At 39.4% G+C, this 26,106-nt stretch overlaps 1 protein-coding gene across 2 annotated transcripts in view; it reads right to left on the bottom strand.

Annotated features, from left to right (window-relative positions):
• The window catches only part of EPG5 (ectopic P-granules 5 autophagy tethering factor), a 128,324-nt gene that overhangs the window by 35,580 nt on the left and 66,638 nt on the right, over nt 1–26,106 (bottom strand). For both annotated transcript variants that reach the window (XM_020870961.2, XM_020870962.2), the window contains exons 25-31: nt 24,863–25,007; nt 20,547–20,718; nt 19,076–19,238; nt 6,176–6,318; nt 4,541–4,697; nt 2,098–2,292; nt 932–1,145 (exon numbers count right to left, since the gene is read on the bottom strand). In XM_020870961.2, coding sequence (XP_020726620.2) covers nt 932–1,145; nt 2,098–2,292; nt 4,541–4,697; nt 6,176–6,318; nt 19,076–19,238; nt 20,547–20,718; nt 24,863–25,007 — 1,189 coding nt within the window. The remainder of the gene's footprint in view (nt 1–931; nt 1,146–2,097; nt 2,293–4,540; nt 4,698–6,175; nt 6,319–19,075; nt 19,239–20,546; nt 20,719–24,862; nt 25,008–26,106) is intronic.

Here is a 26,106-nt window from a genome sequence, read left to right as displayed (position 1 = left end):
ATAAACATTAAAAATTATACAAGTGCACGTCTGTACCACCACTCCCCACCTACCCTGTAACCTGCCTCTGTAAGAAATAATGAACGTTTTGAAGGGCTTTGAATATTAGACTATACATTCTTCAAGTAGTCCAATACATAAGATCGTTAGCTTATTCATAAAACTATTTCTATAAAGTGACACAAAGATGTGACACAATGTAAAATTTAGTGTTCCATTACATCAATAAACAGTATGAAGTTTACATGAATACAGTAAATACTATTTCATTTTTCAAATTTCAATAAAATTCCTGCCGAGTGAAATTTCAAAATTAAAAAGTCTGCACTCTTTATTTCCCCTTTATTTCTCCAACACTCTGATGGAAAACTGCAGGAGGGGGATAAAAACAGTGGGAATTTGGAAAATTTAATGTTGCTCTTTCTCTTGGATAATATAAAAACAGTGTATCATTATACTGGGGTAAAATTCATTTGCAAAATACAAGAGTCAAAAAATTAGTGGGGCTGTGGGGGCGCACATGCAACCCTAACTGTATCCACCATTTTGAAACTAGAAAAAAACCAACTGGTATATTAAAGCACATTGTAAAGGAGCAACTTTCTTCTATTCCCAAATCTATAGTCACCAGAGTAAGCAGGCCCACCCCGGTCAAGACAGCTGCAAAATCAAAGTAAAGAAGTGCACGCAGGACTGTGGACTCCAATGTCCAAGAGCGGTCCTGCCCAATTAGGGCCCAATCTGACAACAGACCATTTTTACAGACAGCAACCTTTAGGGCATTATTCATTGAGCATTTCGGGTGAAGATTAGTAATTCTAAACTCCTGCATGCTTGTATTATTTTTACATTTTTGGATGACATCTGTGGAATGGTTAATGTCATACTGAACATTCATTGCGATCTAATCAGTCACAATCAAGACACTTACTTTGCATCAGCAGCCTGAGAATGTCACTGTACTGGTCAGGAAACTGGTACAGAAGAAGGTAAGTCCAGTGCTTACAGAAAAGATTAAATGGCATCAAAATATCTTCGTCTGGTTCAAGGCCCCAGGCAGTAAGTGCCAAATGAATGGACTCCAGAAGCCTGGTACGATCAGACAGAGGAGGTTTAGTCGAGTTTAACCATTGCTTAAGATCGAACTAAAAAGAAAAAGAAATAAGAAGCAGTTTTATTTATACTAGAAAGTTGATTGCAATAGAGCAAATTATGTGCAATTTAGTTTGAAAGTCAAAGTTTACCTAGTATTTAGCTTTTCGTAAGGATTGAAACTAAAATTTATACACTTAAAAGAATCTAGGCAGTTGAATAACTAATGGAGCCATTATATCTCCATCTCTACTTCACTCTTGGGGTTGCAGAAGCAATTTTTTCAGCTTCGCAAGCTTTTTTACAATTTAAGAACCTTGTTGGTAAGTTTTTCCTATAAAACAAGGATCAGAACTGTGTAGTTCTTCTTCACTGGTCACACTGCCACAAACAAGTGGCGACTTTATGCAACTATCTCCTTCACTATAGTGGCCATGTTTCTAAATCTTCATCAGTTAATGAAAATTCAGGGTGTTGATCTCACCTTCCAGAATTCCAAACTATAAAACATGCTTTCCCCTATTAAAAATTGGGATCAGTCTCCACGTCCTAAAAAATGTCCAAGTTTTATGATTTACAGATGTCAGAGAAGTACAATTGAAAGCAAAATAGCTAAGGCTCTGATTTCTCAACTGGTAACATCTGACATATTAACAACTCAATTATCAAACACAATTAAGGCATAAATTCAAGACATATTCAAAAGAAGGATGTACCAAATTATTACTATAAATATTTCAAAACTGTAGGAAGTTTTTAAAGAGCTTGGGAGCTGGTCTTTTTTATACTACATGTGGTGAGACTGTCCTACAGGACATAATCAATGCATCCAGAAGCAGCAGCTATGGGATCGGACTACTTGAAGATGACATCAAACGTGAAAAGGGCCTGTCTGCCTCCAGTCCCCCTGGAGAAGAGCTCCAAGGGCCTTGCATTTCTGAGGCACAGGGAAACAACAGCAGGACCTACATCTCAATGACAACATAGGACTGAGTCACACCTCACCTTGGTCAGCAGCATGAAAATCATATCACTGTTGTCCTCACGCAGAAACTTCACCACCTTCTCGTAGAGCTGGATGAACTCCGCAGGCGCAGCACTGGGAGTGAAGAAAGGAGACAAGAGGGAGCAGAGCCTTCTGTCCTTCAGAATGGTCTGAAGGACTCTTCTGCATTCTGATTGAGTGCCACTGATAAATACCTTAGAAGAATTGAAAAGGGAAAATGTCACCAAATTCTCCCCTCCCCAGCTTTTCTTTGAGCAACCAAGTTTTAAGGAATAGCGTATATGGCTAACAGAAATTTTTCCAAATGAAAATATGAAACAATCAAAAGAAATCTAAAATCAACATAGATAAATCTATCACTTTCGATGTAACCTATATTAAAAATTCTGGATAATCCATTCATTTGGTTTGGACAAGTCAAAGAAAATATTTAAAAGATTAAAATACTGGGATAATCTGAATCCAGAAATTTGCAGTGTACCTACCATGATTACTAAGTATCTAAAGTGATTCTGCACTATGTCAAGAAAAAAAAAAAGATTCTAGGTTACAGACTTTATTGAGATATGCTTTTAATACTTTTAAAAAGCTAACTTTCATAATTAATATACACCTTGTTTTAACTTGTTCTAATGTTTAAGAGTATTAGAATATAAGTTGATATTTAATCTCAGGCTTAGGAAAGCTTTGATAAATTTGATCAGAGACAAATAATAAAGGATAAGACTGATCGATTTGAATATATAAAAATTTTGACTTCTATATGGCAAAAAAAATCATAAAATAATAGAAAAACGACAAAGTAGAAAAATTGTAACATGTTCCAGACACCAGGTTAACAGTCTGAGGAGCTCTTCAAAGCAATCAAAAAGCAAGAAACTTCCCAGCAGAAAATGTGCAAAGAACAAAAACCAGAAAATTCAGAAAAAATTATTAAATCATTTGAAAAATCATGCAACTGAACTAATACTTAAAGAAATACAACTTAAAATAATCACAAAGCACCACTTCCCTTATTAGATTAGCAAGACCTAAAAAGAATGATCAGTCCTAATGTTAATTCTAACATGGAGAATAATAAATTGAACCCTGTTATTACAATGTAAATAGGTGTAAACAGGAGGACAGTATGACAATATACATCAATTGCTAATCCTTTTGACATAGTGATCATACTTCTAAGAAATTATCCTATGGAAAAACAGTCTAATAATTTCACAAAGGTATGTAAGAATATTTAGTTCAGGCTTACAGCAGCAAAACAACCAACCAACCTAAATATTTATCCAGGGAGCACTGGCTCAATACATTACAAGGTATTATCTGTATTATGGAACACTATATATTAAATACTATGATGCAGGTTTTTACTTATTATCAAGGAATAGTGTCTAAAATGTGTTTGAATGAAAAAAATAGCATATGCTAAAGTGTGTATCCCTATCTCTCTCTCTATATATATATATAAGAATGATACATTATTTTTACACATACACACATATACCAATAGACACAGACACACAAGATCAACTATAAGGAAACGTTAGCTATGTAACCAGTATCTCCAGGAGATTAGGATTATAAGAAATTTCTCTTTATACTTTTTACACTGTCTGTATTGCTTATAATAAGCACTCGTTGATTTCATAATTAGGAAAAACATTTCTAAAAAATATACTTTAATATCTGCTCAGCATCACCTCCCTAAAAGTATCCAATAAATAACCACTCATTTAATTGAATTTGAAGAAAAGTACATGGTTAATTTTCTATATTTTCCAGCAAGTGGCATTCCTTGCTTTAATGACACATTTCATAAATCTGCATGGATTCATTGCCCCTGTCCTTTCTAAATACCCATATATTTAAGAGTTAAGTCAAGCAAATAAATTGTGAGCAGCAACTGAGAGGCAGCAGTGCAGAGGTGGAGCAAGCACCGAACACTGAGTCAGAATACCTGGGCTCCCTCTCGCCGCCAGGGCTCACCAGCTGTGTTCTTTAGGCAAGTCACTCAATCTTTTAGAGGCTAGTTTTTCTCATTGTTAACACTGAAATGCTACCAATCACACAGAGTCATTGTAAGGATGAAATAAAATAATGATTTTTTAAATTTATTTATTATTTTAATGATTTTTTATTATAAAAGCATTTTATAAACAATAGTCTCATATAGTTAATATCATTAACATCAATGGCATACAATAGAATTTGACATCTCCCTGGTGACTTTCATATACTAATAATTTAACAACTCTCTCTGAAAAGCAGAATTCCATACCAGCAATTCTAACCGCATCTTGAGAAGTCAACAATTCAAAGGGGCTTCTGAATTAGGTAAGACTCTGAACCTGTAAGTGTGGAGTCAACCCTGATTATATCTAATGAGGACACTGCAGGGACTCATCATATGTAAAGAAGGCTAAAAACACAGGATAACCTTACCTGTCCCAAGATCTCAATGCATGAAGTAAAGAACTGCCTTGTGGGAGGATGACGCTGGGTCTCGTCACTGACATAATCCACAACAGTAAAGAAGAGGCTGATGCCAACCTTCTGAACCCCAGGGGTGGGCTGCGACTGGTAGGCGTTCACTAAGGCCCTGTGGGAAAACATTGGTAAGGATACCGGTCTACAGCAAGAGAGTTCAGACCCACGGTGTTTCCCTGATACTCTACATTTCTCAGGCAATATTCTCAGAGTCCTTAGAGCCCCCCACAAATGTCACTTTAGAAATATTTCACAGGATAGCTTACAACTTGACGCAACAACTTATTTTCAACACATAGAAATGATTTTATGTCCTCCTAGGGTTAGGGTGGGGGGATTAGCCTTTATTAACATTAAGTATTTTCATATGTCAAAGTGACAGTGTGCTAGTCACTCGGTCATGTCATGTAGTCATGCAGACCCCATGGACTGCAGCCCACCAGGCTCTACCCATGGGATTCTCCAGGCAAGAGTACTGGAGTGGATAGCCGTTCCCTTCTCCAGGGGATCTATCAACTCAGGGGCTGAACCTGGGTCCCCTGCATTGCTGGCAGATTCTTTATTTCCTGAGCCACCAGGGAAGCCCAGCAACTTATCTCCAGTACACAGAAATGACTTTATGTCCTCCTGGAGGGGGGAAACGCAGCCTTTATTAACATTAAATATTTTCACAGTTGTATGCAATACACAATTTTACATCCAATTTTTCCAAATTATCCAACTAATCCAAATATTACTCAATGTTGTATATTATATAAACACATGTTTTTAAAAATAAGAACCTTGATTTCTCTAAATTTTAAAATCTAAAACAATGATTTAGGTTGAAGAAAAAGATTTTTTTATAGAAGATGATCCTAGTATAAAAGATGTCTCTTCTAATTCTTACTCTGTTTTGAGTTTCTTTTCCAGAAAAAGAAATAGCAACCTCTTGTTCACTTTATCTCCTCCTCCTTCCCAGACCCTTCCAATGTAACTCACAAAAGGTCTCTATGCCCCCATCCACACCACCATCCTAATCTACAGGGGGATTAGCTGCTGGTGAGTCAACCTCTCCCTTCCCAGGTAATATCCTGGTGGCTTTGAGCTTCAAAAGAAACCACCATGGATGGTCAAACGCAAGCCAGCAACTACACTTGTGAGCCATGAGCAATTCTACTGCAAACTTTGCTCAATAATCTGAACTAATGATGATGACTTCCTGAGTAAATGTGCCTTTAATATAAAGCTTAAGTACTAAATCTCTCCAGATTAGATTCTAATGTAATGTATCACCTCCTAATTCAAGGGTCAGCAAAATTATTCTATAAAGAGACAGTAAATATTTTATGCTTTATGGGCTATAAATTGTCATAATATTCAACTTCGCCACTGGAACATAAAAGCCATACACGTTAAATTAAGTACTTGGGCATGGTTATGTCACAATAAAACTTTACTTATAAAAATAGACGGCAGGTCAGATTTGGTCCAAAGGCTGCTAATTCCTATACTAGTTAATTAGTAGGTGACTGGGGGGACAGTAGCAAGTATGATTGGTATCAGTAATAACTAACTAGTATTTTAAATTAGAACGCCCTCAAAACTTACGTAATCAAGTTTTCAGCATGCACAGCGGCTTCCACAATATTAAGTGATGGTGGTTTAGCAGCTTCTGCTTGCAACTGCTTCACTTCTTTTCGCAGAACATGAAGCTGTTGGCTTACTGCTTCATTCTTATGCATACCTTCAAACTAACAAAAGTTAGACTGGTCAACAGATTTATTTGCCCCTACAGGTTTCTAGAGAAGACACTTTATTACAAATATCCTGGGTATTTGATAAAGAAAATATTATTACAACTAATACTATAACAAGATTCTCCGTTGAACCTGAGGAGGATGGGGGCAAAAATGTCAAAAAAAAAAAACTAAGAATCTCAAGCTTTTCATGAAGAATCAAACTTGAATTAGTTTGTTGCTGGTTCAGAGCTTTTTGGTAGGCTATGTTCTATGCCACTTATGCTTCAATGCTCCAATTCTCATCAAAAATAAACTCAACGGCTTCCAACCACTGGGGCTTTTCTTGAGGCACATCAAGCCCTCTCCTGTTGACCATCCCTACCCAGAACTGTAACCCTTCTCTGTTCCCCCAATCCAGAAACACACGTAATCTGACACTGGGCCTGCAGGTCTCATCTGCACAAAACCATAAAAAGAGGATGACACAAATCTGTTAATAAAACAACTGGAGGTAGAAAAGATATATATTTATAAAAGAAATACCAAAAATAAGATAAAATATGAGAAATGACCAAATCAGTTGCATGCTGAGCAAAGAGCAATTGACTAATTTCAGTGGATCTTGAAATCTGGTCTTTGATAGAATTTTACTGGTTCTCAACAAAGATGTGAAAAATAAGAATTTATTGAGGTTTGAAAAAAAACTAAAATCATTTCAATTTTTTAGAACTATCCTACCGAGATGGTAGCGTAGAAGGACGTGTGCTCATCTTGTCCTACAAGAACACCAAATCGCAACTAGCTACTGAACAACCACTGACAGGAGTATGCTAGAATTCACCAAAAAAAAGATACTCCACATCAAACGACAAAGAAGAAGTGGCAATGAGTTGGTAGGAGGGGTGCGATCACGTTTGAATCAAACCCCACACCCCCCAGAGACTCTTGGAGGGCACAAATACTTGTGTGCACCAGGACGCAGGGTAAAGGGGTGTGACCCCCACAGACTTAGCCAGACCTGCCTGTGAGTGTTTGAGGGTCTTGTGTGGAGGTGCGGGTCAGCAGTGGACTGCCACGGGGACAGAGGCACTGGCAGCAGCAGTTCTGGAAAGCCTGTGTCCTGTAAGCCCTTTTAGAAGACACCTCCAGCCCAACCTAGAGCCTAGGACGCCTCAGGCCAAAGAACTAACAGGGAGGGAGCACAGCTCCACCCATCAGTAGAAAATCGGATTAAAGATTTACAGAACAAGGCCCTGCTCACCACACCAAGATTCAGTTTTCCCCACAGCCAGTCCCTCCCATCAGGAAGTTTGCACAAGCCTCTTATCCTCATCCATCAGAGGGCAGATAGAAGCAGCAAGACCTACAATCACATGACCCCCAGAATGAAAAACACAATCACAGAAAACTAACCCAAATGGTCACAGGGATCCAGCCTTGTGTAACTCAATGAAGCTATAAGCCATGTGGGGCAGGGCCACCCAAGACAGACTGGACATGATGGAGAGTTTGGGAAAAGATGGTCTACTGGAGAAGAGAATGACAAACCACTTCAGTATTCTTATCCTGAGAATCCCATGAACAGTATGAAAGCGCAAAAAGATATGACACCATAAGATAAGCCCCTCAGGTCAGCAGGTGTCCAATATGCTACTAGGGTATATTGGGCATCTGGTCCCATCACTTCATGACAAATAGAAGGGGGAAGAGTGGAAGCAGTGACAGATTTTCTCTTCTTGCACTCCAAAACCACCACAGATGATGACTGTAGCCATGAAGTTAGAAGATGCTTACTTCTTGGAAGAAAGGCTATAACAAACCTAGACAGTGTATTAAAAAGCAAAGACATCACTTGCCAACAAAGGTCTGTATAGTCAGAGCTATGGTTTGTCCAGCAGTCATGTACAGATGTGAGAGTTGGACCACAAAGAAGGCTGATCACCAAAGAATTGATGCTTTCAAATTCTGGTGGTGAAGGCTCTTGAGAGTCCCTTGGACAGCAAGGAGATCAACCAGTCAATACTAAGGGAAATCAACCCTAAATATTTATTGGAATGACTGGTGTTGAAGCTGAAGGTCCAATACTTTAGCCACCTGATGCAAAGAGCAGACTCATTGGAAAAGACCCTGATGCTGGGAAAGATTGAGGGCAGGAGGAGAAGGGGGTGACAGAGGATGACATGATAGGACACTATCACTGATTCAACGCACATGGACTTGGGCGAAGTCCAGGAGATGGTGAGGGACAGGGAGGCCTGGCATGCTGCAGTCATGGGGTTGCTAAGAATCAGACATGACTTAGCAACTGAACAACAACAACGCTACTGGGGAAGAGAGGAGAGAAATAACTAGAAAGTAAGAAAGGGTGAGCCGAAGTGGAAATGACATCCAGTTGTGGATGATGTGTCTGGTGGTAAAAGTCCAATGCTGTAAAAACCAATATCGCACAGAAACCCAGAACGTTAGGTCCATGAATGAAGGTAAACTAGATGTGGTCAAGAAGGCAAAGGCAAGAGTGAACACTGACATTTTAGGAATCAGTGAACTAAAACAGAAGCAAATGGTCAAATTTAATTTAGATGACCGTGATATCTACTATTGTGGACAAGAATCATTTGGCAAAAAAAAGAGTAGCCCTTACAAGTCAACAAGAGTGCACTCCTTGGGTGCAATCTCAGAAATGACAAAATGATCTTGGTTCCTCTCCAAGGCAAACAATTCAGCATCACAGTAATCCAAGTCTATGTCCCAACCCTGGTAACTCAGCTGGTAAAGAATCTGCTTGCAATGCAGGAGACCCCTGTTTAATTCCACAGTCGGGAAGATCCGCTGGAGAAGGGGTAGGCCAATCACTCCAGTATTCCTGAGCCTCCCTGGCGGCTCAGTTGGTAAAGAATCCGCCTGCAATGCGGGAGACCTGGGTTCAATCCCTGGGTTGGGAAGATCCCCTGGAGAAGGGAATGGCTACCCACTCCAGCATTCTGGCCTGGAGAATTCCACGGACAGAAGAGCATGGAGAGCTACAGTCAATACAGTCTCAAAGAGTCAGACACGATTGAGAGACTTTCACTTTCACTTTTCATGCCCCAACCCCTAAGGCTGAAGAAGCTGAAATCGAACAGTTCTATGAAGACCTTCAAGACCTTCTAGAACTAACATAAAAAACAATATCCTTTTCATCATAGGGATTGGAGTGACAAAGTAGGAAGTCAAGAGATACCTGGAGTAACAGGCAAGTTTGGCCTTGAAGTACAAAATGAACTAGGGCAAAGGCTAACAGAGTTCTCTTTGCCAAGAGAACATACTGGCATACAAAGACAATACCAGATGGTCAATACTGAAATCAGATTAATTTTATTCTTTGTAGCTGAAGATGGAGAAGCTTTATACAGTCAGCAAAAACAAGACCTGGGGCTGACTGTGGCTCAGATCATGACTCCTATTGCAAAATTCAGACTTAAATTGAAGAAAATAGGGAAAACTACCAGACCATGCAGGTATCACCTAAATCAAATCCCTCATGATTATACAATGGAAGTGACAAACAGATTCAAGGGATTAGATCTGATGGACAGGGTGCCTGAAGAAATATGGACAGAAGTTCATAACACTGTATGGGTGGTGTGACCAAAACCATCCCAAAGAAAAAGAACTGAAAGACAGCAAAATGGTTGTCTTGAGGAGGCCTTACAAATAGCTGAGAAAAGGAGAGAAGTGAAAGGCAAAGGAGAAAGGAAAAGATATACCCAACTGAATGCAGAGTTTCAGAGAATAGCAAGGAGAATAAGAAAGCCTTCCTCAGTGATCAGCGCAAGGAAATAGAGGAAAACAACAGAATGGGAAACACTAGAAATCTCCAGAACACTGGAGATATCAAGGGAACACTTAATGCAAAGATAGGCCCAATAAAGGACAGAAATGGCAAGGACATAACAGAAGCAAAAAAGATTAAGAAGAGGTGGCAAGAATACACAGAACTATGCAAAAAAGGTCTTAATGACCTGGATAACCATGATAGTGTGATCACTCACCTAGAGCCAGGTATCTTGCAGTGTGACGTCAAATGGGTCTTAGGAAGTATTAACTATGAACAAAGCTAGCGGAGTTGACAGAATTCCAGCTGAACTATTTCAAATCCTAAAAGATGATGCTGTTAAAGTGTTGCACTCAATATGCCAGCAAATTTAGAAAACTTAGTGGCCACAGGACTGAAAAAGTCAGTTTTCATCCCAATCCCAAAGAAGGGAAATGCCAAAGAATGCTCAAACTACCACACAACTGCACTCATTTCACATGCTAGCAAGGTAATGCTCAAAATCCATCAAGTCAGGCTTCAGCAGTATATGAACCAAGAACTTCCAGATGTAAAAGCTGGATTTAGAAAAGGCAGAGGATCCAGAGATAAAATGGCCAACATCTGTTGGATCACGGCAAAAGCAAGGGAATTTCAGAGAAACATCTACTTTTGCTTCACCGACTACACTAAAGCCTCTGACTACATGGATCACAACAAACTGGAAAAACCTTAAAGAGATGGGAATACCAGACTACCTTACCTGCCTCCTAAGAAACCTGTATGCAGGTCAAGAAGCAAGGGGTAGAACCGGACATGGAACAATGGACTGGTTCAAAATTGTGAAATGAGTACATCAAGGCTGTATATAGTCACCCTGCTTATTTAACTTATATGCAGAGTACATCATGGGAAGTGCCAGGCTGGATGAATCACAAGCTGGAATCAAGACTGCTGGATGAAATATCAACAACCTCAGATATGCAGATGATACCACTCTAATGGCAGAAAATGAAGAACTAAAGAGCCTCTTGATGGATGTGAAAGAAGAGAGTGAAAAAGCTGGCTTAAAATTCAACATTCAAAAAACTAAGATCATAGCATCTGGTCCCATCACTTCATAGCAAATAGATGGGGAAAAAATGGAAACAACAGCAGGTTTTATTTTCTTGGGCTCCAAAATCACTGCAGATGGTGACTGAAGTCATGAAATTAAAAGATGCTTGCTCCTTGGAAGAAAAGCTGTGACAAACCTAGACAGTGTATTACAAAGCAGAGAGACATCACTTTGCTGATAAAGGTCGGTATGGTCAAAGCTATGGTTTTTCCAATAGTCATGTACAGATGTGAGAGCTGGACCAGAAAAAAGGCTGAGAGCTGAAGAACTGATGTTTTCAAACTATGGTGCTCTTGAGACAAGACTTTTGAGAGTTCCTTGGATAGCAAGGAGATCAAACCAGTCAATCCTAAAGGAAATCAATCCTGAATATTCATTGGAAAGACTGATGCTGAAGTTCCAATACTTTGGCCACCTGATGCAAAGAGCCAACTCATTGGAAAAGATCCTGATACTGGGAAAGACTGAGCATAAGAGAAGAGGGCAATGAAGAATGAAATGGTTGGATGGCATCACCAACTCAATGATCAAGAGCTTGAGTAACTCAGGGAGATAGTGAAGGACAGGGAAGCCTGGTGTCCTACAGTTCATGGGGTCACAAATAGTTGGACATGACTTAGTGATTGAGCACCAACAATCCTTTATTTCAGATTATGTCTTTCTTAGTTGAGAGGTTGTTAATATCCCTTTCTCTAATTAACTGAATGGTGACCTAAGTGATAACTACTTGGTTTGTGCATTTTTAATGCCCTTTTTTGCCTGTGGATACATGCAGAGAATATCCGAGGCCCAGGTTGCAACCCAAAGACAGAACCAGTGTAGCAGCTGTGGGGACAGGAGGAGAGAGGGACAGCAAAGAGGAGCTCAGCCAAGTAGGGAGTCAGGGCTGAAGACTGCAATGTAATCAGACTGGGGAGCAAGGGGGCCTGTCTAAGGGAGACCTTTAGAGCTGGCGAGGCAATTGGGACTTATATTGAAGGCATAGCAGGAAACGCTGAAAAGACCATTTCATTTAGAAGGCAGCAATTTTAAACCCTCCAGTCTCTTCACATGGTCTTCCCCAATCACATGGGTGAGCAGTAAAGGCTATATTTTCCATTATATGCACCTTACCAAACCCAGGCCTCAGCCACCACCACAGTGATATCCCCACCAGGTTTATTTTCATAAATTCTAGATTGAATGCTCCCAAAGTACAATGGTCCTGCTTGTTTTACTTTGCACAGCAGCGCAGAGCAGCTCAACTCTAACAGATGACATGCTGACCACCTACTTTTATGATCATGATAATAACCCTTTCATAAAGCTCACCAATGCTGTGTTAAAAATCTTCACAAAACTTTTCAAGGATAAGCCGTTATTATGAATCAAGAGGCAGAAAAGTGCCTCTCCAAGAATATGTAATGATAATCATGATTAATTTTTACTGGAGAAACAAAAGATTAAAAAAAGTAAACTGTTTCCAGTAAACCACATAACGAACCAATACAAATACTTTATTTAAAAACTTTAAAGTAACAGGCCAATGTTTAATAGCCCAAAATGTGTTAAGAATATGTGCAGTCGGTTTTTTTGGCAAAATTGTCACCAACTACAATTAGACTGGGTCTTTGAGTCACAGCCCTTGGTTGACCTGGAGAGCAAGCAGCCAAAGAGAGGGAAAGAGAATCTGAGAGGAGGAAGGAAGACAGGAAGAATGAAGGGAAGTGGAAAGACAATGAGTAAGAAAGAAGAGAGGCTCACTTAACAGGGAAATGCAGAGAGATGATACTAAAAGCACTCTCTGACTCCAACTTTAAAACCACCACTCCATGTTGTAGAAACGACTTAATGCTAAAGAGTAAAAGAAATTAATGAGTTCAGGAAAGTTCAGATTTCCCCACAAAAATATGCCTAAATTATCATAATTTCCTAGTCTACCTATTTTTGTTCATAGCTCCCACCTCTGTTAAAAGTTTTCTTTTCTTACTAGAGTGGAGGTAAGAGAGGCTGAATGATCACCAGCTCACAATTACAAGTTTTAGACAAAAAGCAGCATGTTGGAAGCTCTTCCACTTGAGTCATTTTAAGCAGACAAAGAAATCCAACAGTTGCATGAACATGTGCCTCAGTAAGTTGTTGCAATAATGTGAGGCCCTCCGTAGGTCTTTCATTTCTAGAAATGAGCAAATTTTTCACATGATCATAAATCAATCCTGGGTCCAGCAAACATGCCCCACAATACCAAAGTACAACAAAAGGAACCCTATTATAAATCACGCCATTTCCTCAGGGAATATCACTGAATTATTAGAGGCTTCTGTTAAGAGAGGCAACCACAGAAGAGGCACGTCCCACTTGCCATAAAATATCTTTGGCTTCTGTATACCCCAAACAAGCTATACATAGTTCAAACATTTGCAGACAACTGGAAATTTCCAGGGCTTTCCCTCACAGAAAAATTCCATTAAGCAGTAATATATTTTCATGACATAATGTGAAATCCTTACAAAAGAGCCATTCAAAATTACATCTAAAATGTTTTAATTTTAAAATTTACACTTGAAATAAAAAATCATTTCCCATGAAATCACTGAAAAAGCAATCCTATCACACTAACACAGAAAGAAAAGGGTACTATGTTAATTCAAATGAGATTTGACTATCATGATCAACTCGTCTTTGAAATCAGAGCTGAAACAGCTAAAGCAAATGGCCTAGTCATTTCCCAATACTGAATGGAAAAAGCAAAATTTCTTGATTCCAACTGAGCCACTTACTAGCTGTGTGACTCTGGCAAGTTTCCAAGCCTCTCTGAACCCGCTTCATCTTCCTCATTCCGTGAAGCTCAAGTGAGATGATGTAAGCAAAGTCCCTAGCAGATTACCTGGGATCTCAGAGTACCCAAGGGATGAGAAATACACTGAACCAGGCTGAGAAATAAAGCAATGCACTGAAGTATGCCCATCCTTACCACTTTCCAAGACTGAATGCCCAGGAGAAGCTTGTACACTTAAAAAGGTAAGTGTAGCAGTGTGTGTTGTTTAAGTTGGGATTTTGTATAGAAACATCAAGTTGGCCAATTAAGCATTAAATTGGCCAAAGGTAAGCAGAATCAAAAGCGACTGCCAATTTCTGGTAGTAAAAAGTTCCAATTTCCATGTCTTCCACAGTCAAATAATATCTTCAGGGAGACTATTATGAAGAGTTTGTATCCTCTTCATTTCTTCAAACACATTCTTTCTGTGACACTGACTGTGTGAGACACTGACAATATAAACATGAACAGACAAGATCCTGACCCTCAGCTAACTCAAACCATTAACAGCTACAGAAGTAGTAATACACAACAAGTTATAATACAACCTAGAAAGTGTTGTGCTTGTGGCTTTCACTGACTGATTCTGGGGTGCTAAAAGTACCTATTATGTGCCAAGAGCCGTGCTAGGTGGTACAGGTACAGAGACGAATAGTGACAGGAACTCTACTTCCCAAAGAGGTCACAGTCTGGTAGGAAAAGAGCAGGTGACTATGACAGCATTTCTCCTCAAGCTGTGATGAAAGGAAGGAATAATCTCAGTCTGACTAGAGGAGTCAAGAAAGACCTCAAGAAAAGATGCTGACTGAACCAAGGAATGAAAGGATGAGCAGGAGCCCAGATATGAGTGGGGGAGAACAAGCAACAGCATAGGGCTAAGCACAAAAGTATGAATGTGCATGCCATCTTTACAGAACAGAAAAGGAGCAGGCTGTTAAAAAACAGAAGGCTGAGGGCATGAGAGAGAGGGTAAATGATGTGCCAGAAAAAGATCAAGAACAGATTATGAAGGGTCCTAAGAGACATTAACTCTTTTTAGGTACTAAAGAACCAACATACCCGGGAAGCCAGTGACTCAATGGTAAAGAAGCTACCTGCCAATGGAGACCCAGGTTCAATCCCTGGGTCGGGAAGATCCCCTGGAGGAGGAAATGGCAACCCACTCCAGTATTCTTGCCTGGAGAATCCCATGGACAGAGGAACCTGGTAGGCTACAGTCCATGGGGTTGCAAAGAGTTGAACACAAATGAGTGACTGAGCATGCAAGAACCAACACGGGTTTTTAGCCTGGAAATGAGATCAGTTTGTGTTTTAAAAGATGGATGGGGAAAAATGAACTAGACAGGGAGAAAGACTATGGACAGGAAGGCTGATATATCAGTTCAGGGGAGAAGTGGGCTGACCACAGGGCAATGTCAACAGAAACAAAGAAAGAATACAAAATTATTGCAAAGGCAGAACCAATATGACTTAGAAAGTGACTAGATGGGAAGTATAGAGGTGGGATTACGGATGTGAATACTGATGCCTAGGTCTTCTTGGAAGATCTTGGAAGCCCAGGTAGGTGGAATTACAGAAAAAAATAGGTTTGAAGGATAAAGACGAGATTAGTTTGGGACCTACAGAGTTTGAGGTATCATTGGGACATTGACAGAATGCTAAGTAAGCAAAAAGTCTAGACCTGGAACTCAAGAGAGAATTCTGGACTTGACAAACAGAACAGGAGTCATCAACAAATGGACTAACCTTTCAGGGGTCATGGACTATTGAGGATCGACTGAATCTACAAACTCTCCAGAAAAGAAATTTTCTATACACTTTCAGGGGCTTCACTGACACACCAGAGACCATTCACAAATCCTAGATTAAGAACTCTAGCACAGACAGAAGACAAAAAGCAGCATATATGGCAGTGAAGAAGGGGATCAGGAGTAGAACCAAACACAACCAGTAATCCAAGCAGTGAGCAGATGAAGAGGAGCCCGGAAGAAACTAACAAGTGGCTACAGATTCAGGGAGACTAGCAGAGGCCTCATGATGGTCAGCATCACCAGATGAGAGAATGATGTCAAACAGGATCAACACTACTAGTCACAACCGTGAGGTGTTCACTGGACACACGTATATAGAAGAGCTACAGTTTCATGCAATTATATAACCTACCTCCTGGAGGAATACTCTCCCCCAGTGACAGTTTCTTGATGAATCCATAAACACTCAGAACTCACTTTCCCTTTTCCTGACAAATACTTCTCTTCCTACAAACTAAAGTTATCCATTTGTGTAATGGGTGACTTTAGATTCAAGTACAATCTTTAACAAAAATCAGAGCAAATCTAACAGACTTGCATACATAATCCCGAAACTTCATGGCAGCTAGAGCTTCAATTTTCCTCTACTTTGCTTTCAGCCATAAATGAGGAGCAAAAAATAATTTTATCTTCAATTCCTAGACATTATGACCAGTAAGTACTACCCAGGACAGCTGTAATTAGCAATTACTGTATAACCTTCCAAAGAAATCCTACTTAAGCCTCAGACTACAAAAGTTGATTGCTGTCTTTACATTTTTAATTCCCCTGGCACATCAGCATCATCAGGCAAAATAATGGCTGAAGTAAATAGTACTGTTGATACTGATACTTCTAGGAGCCATCAGTGGAAGTTCCCAAGCTTCTGGATTTTTCCAAATGATGAGACTTCCCAAACTGAAAAATCACAGGGCAACAAGAAAGGTCAGCAGAAAATTAAAATGTGCTTTAAGAAAACTTGGATATTTCTAATGAGGTTATGGCCACAAAACACAGCTATTTTTCAAACTCTTTAAGAATCTATAAAATCCCCTTTTTTCCTCTATCCTTTCTCATTTTTTTACTTCTTTCTTCAAGTGATCTTAGCATCTACCTATTTTACTTTTGAAAATAAGCATAAATATTTTTTGCGTTGTCTGTAAATGCAAAATCTAAACCATATTCATTTAATTCTTGTCATATATCATCTTCTTTCTGATCTCCCTCCAATCAAAATTACTTTGAAGGTATTTTAGAAAAGATATAACTTTTTATTTCAGAATTAACAAACTAAAGGTTATAAAAGAAATTTCAATTCAAGGGTTCAGATAAATCAAGACTATGATCCTTTTTTCTGAAAAAGAAAAAAGGTCACTGGTAGGCTTAGACTTAAAGCTCCCAGGTCTGCTGGGTGGTATTTTCCATCACAAGACCCTGCAAATTAATAGGAAGTCACACAGTCAGACTTGTTCTTTGGCTGGGACAGCAAATATTTACAACTCTTCAAACAGTAAGCTATTAGCCAGAATTGGAAAAACATTTCTTTGTACTTATCTCAACAGTCACTTACAAAAATGCATTGTAGGAGAATTCGCTTCTCTATATAGAATTAACAGCCTGACATAGATGTGTAATTTCAAAATATGGAAAAACACTGTATTTGTAAGAACACAGATTGGTAATAAAAGGTTCCTTTTTCATTACAACCAGATGCATTTTCAGCCCTTTTCCCACCAACTCAAACTCCACCCTCAGCTGGCAAACTTTTCTTCCTGTTTTATTATTTTAGCAAGTGATCCCTCTTAAATACTTCTCTACCTCAGTCTTTCTAAAGCATTAGCAACCGAAGGAATAAAACCACACTGAAACACACACAGAGAAAGAAAAGTAACTTCATAAAGCACCTGGCCAAAGATATTGTCTCAATATTTAGGAATCTCACATTCCAGGTCAAGTTTCTTAACTGATGCATACAACTATGTTGGAAAAAAACAAAAATGAATTTTGAAAGTTATGAAAAATATGACTATAAAACTTATTTCAAAGAAGACATTTCAGAGAAAATAGTCTCCTAGAAGAGACTGATGAAAACTACATTAGAATTGTTAGGACTGGCACAAAAAGAAGGGACATTTTTGAAAGACAACCAAAAGTCAGAAAAATAAGTCCCCCAATTTATAAAAACTAACAAAAAAGAGGAGCTATTTCTGTGTGAAAGCAGTCAAGCAGCAGCCAGTGCCGCCTCCAAGCATTTCTTTCCCAGCTCAGGAAATTCTGAATTCACTTGCACGAACAGCAAGCTGCATTGCCTAAGGAACATGCACTCTGCCTGGGCCTTCCTGGTTTTGCCCTGCACTGGCACCGTCACTTTGGGCATGTAACTTAATTGCTCCTTGTCTGTATTTCTTCATCTGAAAAATACAGACTAAAAGAATATCCACCTTTTGGTGTTGTGGTGAGGATAAAATAAGTTTTTAGACATATAAAGTGTTTAGACAGTACGTTGCATCAATTAAGTGCTATGACATGTTAACTAAGGCTAACCTTCCATTTGAAGTCTTTACAATGTCACAGACCCAACTTTGGCCTGTCGACAAGCTCCACCCAAGTGATCTGCTTTCCACATGGCCCTCCTACCTCTGCCTTCAGTGACTCCCCACTATCTGCAGCACACATCTTTACTCGGGAAGATCCCAGGTGATGATCCTTTCCAATGTGAGCTCCAACCTTTCCGATGTGAATTCCTATCACTATTCCCCAAGACAACGGAAACAGACTGATCGAGCCACTGACCTCTAGATAGTGACTGCATTCACACATTCTTCTCACTGAATCCAAACTATCATCACCAAAGTCTTTTAAGGACCAGTTGGAGCACCTCTCTCTTAGAATCATCTCAATGATTCCACTTTTCTTTTCATTTCTGTCTGTCTGTCCTGGAAGACTCATCAGCACTTATGGAAGTAAGTGATCAGCTTTGTGTGTAGCTTTGTGCTGTGCTAAATCGCTTCAGCCATGCCCAACTCTTTGTGATCCCATGGACTGTAGCCCACCAAGCTCCTCTGTCCAAGAGATTCTCCAGGCAAGAATACTAGAGTGGGTTGCCATGCTCTTCTCCAGGGGACATTCCGGTATGGGTAGCTTTACTCTCCCCAAAACTATCAAATGTTGTGGGACAAGGTACTAAATATTTCTTTCAGTCTTTTTCAATGATATGCTAATATTAGGAACTCAAATGAAATTCTCGGAACTATGAGGAAACTCAATCTTACTTGAACTGTTACAACTGCTGCTCCTTGGCACTTTTTACCACTACTGCCTCTGCACTCCAAGTGTAGTGTGGTCTGTTCTTCCCGATTAACATACTGCTTGGGCATTGTGTCCAACAGTTCACTATCCAGCGCCACCTGCTGAGATTCCCGAAGAGCTGCAGTTCTGAAAAACATCATCAGAAGTTATTTTAAGTCTTAGGAAAAGCTTTATGATAAGTGATAAAGGCTTCCAGTCACCCTCAGCCTGCATCGGTGAACACTAACACACAAGAATTTCACAGTAACAAGAGACCAAAAGTGTGTGCTAAGACTTACCCAAACCCTCTCCCTGGCAGTCACTGGCTAACAAGAAAGTTAAGAAAGGAAAGAAAAGTGTGACTTTTTAGCTAGAAACAAAGCTCCATTTAAAATTTGTGTTATATCAACATTTTTTTTTAATGAATCCTTAAGTACACAAGAACAAATGAGAATTTCATGCTAATTTAATCATCCTACGGGGGAACCTTATTTTTAAGTACCAGTGAGTTCCCTGGTAGCTCAGTGGTAAAGAATCCACCTGCCAATGCAAGAGACGCAGGTTCAAGCCCTGGGTCAGGAAGATCCCCTAGAGAAGGAAATGGCAACCCACTCCAGTATTCTTGTCTGGGAAATCACACGGACAGAGAAGTCTGGCAAGCTTCAGTCCATGGGGTCACAAAAGAGTTGGACACAATTTAGCAACTGAACACACATATAGTGACTTCTTAGGTATTAGCAACTCAAACTGACATGTGGCAGACCAGATAAGCTAGTTTTCAACATTGTCCTAACTGTATTATTTCAGTAATCTGCAAGTAGCCTGTGTGGTGTGGTGCAAACAACACACATGATACTAGAATAAACCAAAAACACCAATAGAAGATTGATTCCTATGAGTTTTACAAAGATAAACTCTTTCACTTTATAAATAAAACAGACTTACTCCACACACACAATCCTCCTCACATGATCACAAGCTAAAATCAAAACAAACAGCTGATCATTCTGTATCCAACATGAACTCAGAATATTAAATGAGTATTTCCTGCCCTTACATCAAGTTATCTATGTAATTTTTAAAAGAATTCAGACATTTAGAGAGCAAAGCAGTGACAAAAGAGAATAAATCTCATTCTGTTACCTTTGAACACCATCTTTCCAATATTATGTGGTTTCCTCAGGGGAAGCCTAAGAAAACATTTAGCTGGCACTACTGAAACAGAAATGGCACAAGAAACACGTACAATTTACAGAGTACATGGAAACCCACATAATTCTATGTGAAATGAAAAGATCTGTCATGACTTGGTTAACTAAGACAACCATCTGAGCCAGTCTGGTCAAATCACCCTCGTGGTGACAAGGCTAATGAGGAAGCCCTTCGAGGCACTACTCATCAGGATGTCACAGCAGCAAGCACGCAGCCATGATCCTGGAGAGTGTGTGGTCTTACCTAGCCTGCTGTTGCAGCAGATTCAGGTCTGTGCGCACCAGCTCAGTGGCATCCTTCTGATTCAGGAGCATGGCTGAAGAAATAACTGGCACAGGAGGCCTCATCGGTTGCAGAACAAGAGGAGGCTGGGGGTCCTCATGCTTCCGCAGGTTACTTAAAACTCTTTCTTTAGCTGAAAAAAAATTTGTCATTTTGCTGACTAATGGCTACTAGTAGGTCATAATGTACTACAAAATTACATAGTCTGTTACCTTCATAAAGAATGCTAAAGATCTGAAGAATAGCTCTTTAAATCACCAGAGACCTAAATGAATAAAATTATCTTCTGTTATTTGCAAGTTCTGAGGGATCACCCACTGGCCTAATAATATTCTACCAGGAACTGGAAGCTTGGGAGCATGTGGTATAATTAAATAGAATTACTATCCTCCAAAAGTCCTGATGACAGTTACAGAACTACAGGTCACAATCTTAAATTATTACCCTAGACAGCTTTGTGACATGCTAAGGTGTTTGGACTTGACACCAGTGCAAAAGGGATCTAGTAAATGACTCCAAGCAAGGCTTAGAAAGATGGCAGCTATCATCTGGAGAGTAGAATGGGGAAATGGGGCAGGTGGCCCAGTTAAGAGTTTAATGCAACCATGAGAAATAAACGAGAAAGAGGAAAGAGCATTATGGAATGAAGCTGAGTGAAAAGTACCATATTAGACCAAGGTTTGACTAGGAGGGCTAAAAACAGTAGAGTTAAATTGAATGAAGACATGGCATAAACTCCTATAGAACTTATATAGTCACACAGTCATTCATGGGCTTCCCTTGTGGCTCAGCTGGTAAAGAATCTGCCTGCAGTGCAGGAGACCTGGTTTTAATCCCTGGGTTAGGAACATTCCCCGGAGAAGGGAACAGCTGCCCACTCCAGTATTCTGGCCTGGACATGAGGTCACAAAGAGTTGGACACGACTGAACGACTTTCACTAAACAGTCATTCATTCACTCAAAAACTGATTTATGAGTCCAAATAAGAAGTCAGGCACCACACAAGAAAAATAAGTAAATCTCTACCATGCAACTTTGCACTAGGTTGCACATGGTCTCATATTGATCAATCCAACTTAAATGTTTATATTTCTGTACTCAGTAGAGAGTTGAAACATAGTAGGTATCTAATAAATTCCTATCTTCCCTACCTTTTTCTTCACTACACTATCCACATACCACAAAGCTCATGAAGAACATGAAGAAAAATGCTGCCATGTAATATAACAGAGGCCAGGAAAGGTCAAGAGAATTTCAAGTCAATAAGTCAACAAAGTACTTAAGGGACTGCTCTGAACTTCCGATTCCATTCCAGATACAGCATTCAATTTTCTATTCTTGTTAAGAAAAATTAAAGAAAATTTAATAGCCATGACTTTACTTGGCATAAGAAAACATGTATTGTTTGTAATACAAACAGATGGAACTTAACATTCCAAACAGGTCAAGTACAGGACTGTCCCTTATAGCTGGGGTTTTTCCACTAGAACTACCAATCTATGCACAGAATGTAACAAGGCTGGATATTCACCACTGGGTAAGATTCCTATGTTCAAATTTCTTGCAAGCAACATTAGCTCATAATTCTAAAGGAAAACGGGAGTGGGGAGGATCTTTTCCCATCCCGATATAACTTACTATGAAAGAAAAATCAAGAGTGATACTTTAAATACAAAATAAAGAAAAAAAATTCAGACCATATTTAACTATAATCATAACTTGGAACCACAACTGACAAAAAGTTATGAAGCCAACAAATTTGAGAAAAAGAAGTCGATGTCATAAGTATACAATAAACTATAAAATGCTACTGAAATTTTTCCTATAGTCATAATCACAAGTTCAATCGTTTGATATAATCATTCCCTAACCTGCTCTCACCTGAGAAAACTCTGAAACTTATTATTTACAAATCTAGGTCTTACTTTTATTTAGAACTGCAACCTGTACTGATTGTCAGAAATAAAATAAGGTAAGTGGTGAAGAGCCCGGTCTCTGAAGCCTGCTCTTCAAAGCCCCGGCTTTGTGACTTAGGCAAGTTACATGACTACTCTACACCTTAGGCTCCTTACCAGCTCAATGGAGATAACCCTCAGAGGGTGGTTGGGAAGACTGAGTTAGTGCATACAAAGACCGTGCTTAGAACAAACCAAGGGCTTGATAAGTTACTAGTTTACCTACCACTTCTAGGCATACACACTGAGGAAACCAGATCTGAAAGAGACACGTGCACCCCAATGTTCATCGCAGCACTGTTTATAATAGCCAGGACATGGAAGCAACCTAGATGCCCATCAGCAGACGAATGGATGAGGAAGCTGTGGTACATATACACCATGGAATATTACTCAGCCATTAAAAAGAATTCATTGGAATCAGTTCTAATGAGATGGATGAAACTGGAGCCCATTATACAGAGTGAAGGAAGCCAGAAAGATAAAGACCATTACAGTATACTAACACATATATATGGAATTTAGAAAGATGGTAACGATAACCCTATATGCAAAACAGAAAAAGAGACTCAGATGTATAGAACAGACTTATGGACTCTGTGGGAGAAGGCTAGGGTGGGATGTTTCAAGAGAACAGCATCGAAACATGTATATCTAGGGTGAAACAGATCACCAGCCCAGGTTGGATGCATGAGACAAGTGCTCAGGCCTGGTGCACTGGGAAGACCCAGAGGGATGGGGTGGAGAGGGAGGTGGGAGGGGGTACCGGGATGGGGAATACATGTAAATCCCTGGCTAATTCATTTCAATGTATGACAAAAACCACTGCAATGTTGTAAAGTAATTAGCCTCCAACTAATAAAAATAAATGGAAAAAAAAAAAGTTACTAGCTTACCTTAATAAAAACCACCAGCCTTCTAGGGCAGGGTTAAGGCAGTGTGAAAACACAGCGGATGGGAGGACACGAACAGAGACACATTCAACAGCTTCCAGATCTATAACTCTTCCTCTCATTTGACAAACTTTCAGGACTAGAAAATGAGAACTGATACGGCTGGGTTGAGGACAACTTCTACACTTTCCCCTACATACAATACCTTCCTAAACTGTTTAATTTTTCCCAATGGGCTCATATAATTTTTAATATAATTTTTATCATCCAAAAAAAAAAAAAAACTTTTATTTCAGGGAAAAAGGAGGGAGAGAGATGTTGGAGAGAAAAATTTTAGTCTTAGGTAAGATTGTTCTGCACCTTCATTTACAGGTAAGTGAACCAAAAGCTAAAAGAGGTTCTTATTTTTTTCTGATCACACAGCTGGTTAGTGGCAGAGCTGCATCAAGAAGGTATTTTTACCCTTCTCTGAATCACCTCAGTGTTCTACTACACTACATATTACAATATTTGCAGGTTAAATGAGTTTTCGTGGCCTAGCATAGAAAACTGACAATTTATAAAACTGTTTCTCTAGAAAAATGCATTGTGAGAAACAGTTAACTTAGAAACTCTGGGAATATGATCCATCTGTATGGTTAAGAGTTTCAGATACACAGGAAAAACGTTTATGAAAGAAAAAGACAGACTACTGAATTTTAAAGCTGCAAACCCAAAATAATTAAATTCTAGGTTGTACTTCAAATGTTCTAAGCTAACTGAAATGTCTTTTTAAAGAATCATGGAGAAAACATATCACAAACTACTTAATCACTTTTCCAATATCAATTTACAAGAAATACACTAGACAGAAAAAAAATGTTAAACTATACCACAAAGGTATAATCAGCAAAATCGAGACTGTGGGGAAACTCCATGGACTGTAGCACGCCATGTGTCTCAGTTTGGGCCAATGAGATCTAACTGGAAAGTGCATGAGCAGCTTCTTGAAAGAGTCCTTCAAAGAGGGAGACTTCCCTACCCGCTGAATGGAATGCAAATATGACAGCTTCAGCAGCCGTCTTGAACCACATGTAGATGTCAGATGTTAGAACAGTGAGACAGAAAAACAGAAGGAGCAGGGGTCCCTGAAGGCTTTCAGGTCATAAAGCTACTTCTCTGAACTGCCTGTCTCCAGACTTCCTTGACATAAAAAAAATCCCTTTCTTATGTGCGCCCTCACTGTTTTTGCAGTTTCTCTCATTCATAGCATAACCTAACCCTAAGTAGTAGACAAGTTAACAATGAATTCCTAAAAAAAAAAAGCAATTCTCACTGAGGGACATACTATGTGAATCTTAACATTTAATGGCTTTGATTCACATTCACTCATTCATTCACTCAGTCATTCACTCATTCAAAGGGTCTGATGCTCACTCATACAGCTCACCCAACAAAGGATCAGTGAAGTCCAGCTGAACTGATGAATTGCTGGGTGCAGAATGGGACTCAAGCTTGGCCTGTGTCCACAGACCAACGGTTTCCTGAAACTCGTAATGTATGCGCTCCACGTTCAAATACTCCATCCACAGGTCCTAAAATAGAACCATAAGAACTTTAACTTTCAGGGATGAATTATATATTCACATATAAAACTATATATTTAACTCTAGAGTGAATCCATAAGTTTCAACATGAGGTGGTCCATTCCAGGTTCTCCAAGCATTAGGATGAATCACATTTAAAATGGGCATTCTAGGGAATTCCCTGGCATGGCAGTCCAGTGGTTAGGACTTCATGCTTTCACTGCCAAGGGCCTGGGTTCACTCCCTGGTAGAGGAACTAAGATGCCAGAAACCACATAGTACAGTCAAATAAATAAATAAAATGGACAGTCTAACAGTCTAAAGAATCTCAAAACTCTTTGATTATATACCACACTGAGAAAAAGTAATTTCAACAGCCCAGCTAAACATTTACTGTTGATAGAGGCTGACAGAGAAGAATACTGAGAATTAACAATGGGTTAATTTTGTACTCAAAAGATTTCAGGACACCATGATCACTTATGAATTTTTCCTATTTCTCCGGCCCTACAGTCTCAGCCCTGTTTTTCCATGTCTTAAATGTTCCTTTTCAGAATTCCATCTTGAGTCCTCTTCTTAATCCAAATACTCTATTACCATTATACCCACATCTCCTACTGCCCCATTCCTGAACTACAGACAACTTTATATCCCTTCCCCACCAATTTCTGAATATGAGTTCTCCTTGAAGCCCCTCAGGCACTTTCTCTTCCAGTTTTGTAAATAGCATCTTTAGCTGCCCAAGCTACAAATTTGGAAGTCCGTGTATATCTTATCTACCCTACAAGTATATCAATCCTAACCAGAGAATCCTACTGATTCTACTAATTAATTCTTCTATATATTTTTAATCCATCCACTTATTTAACCACTCCAGCTATTTCAACATCTCTCCAAACAAAGACTTCCTGCCAATATCTTTCTGCTACTCCACATCACCATGCTATCCTTTCAACTTGACAAACTCTCATTTGTCCTTCAGGGCTCAGATCAAAGGTCACACTCCAGTCTCAGTCTGAATCAGGTGCCATTCCACCTTTGCAGGTGAAACAGCACCCTGCACATTTCACTCCCAGTCTTTATCACCAGATGTAATAATTATTTAGTC

Source organism: Odocoileus virginianus, chromosome 22, assembly GCF_023699985.2.
Source record: "Odocoileus virginianus isolate 20LAN1187 ecotype Illinois chromosome 22, Ovbor_1.2, whole genome shotgun sequence".
NCBI classification, from domain to species: domain Eukaryota; kingdom Metazoa; phylum Chordata; class Mammalia; order Artiodactyla; family Cervidae; genus Odocoileus; species Odocoileus virginianus.
This window is presented reverse-complemented; position numbering and strand designations above follow the sequence as displayed.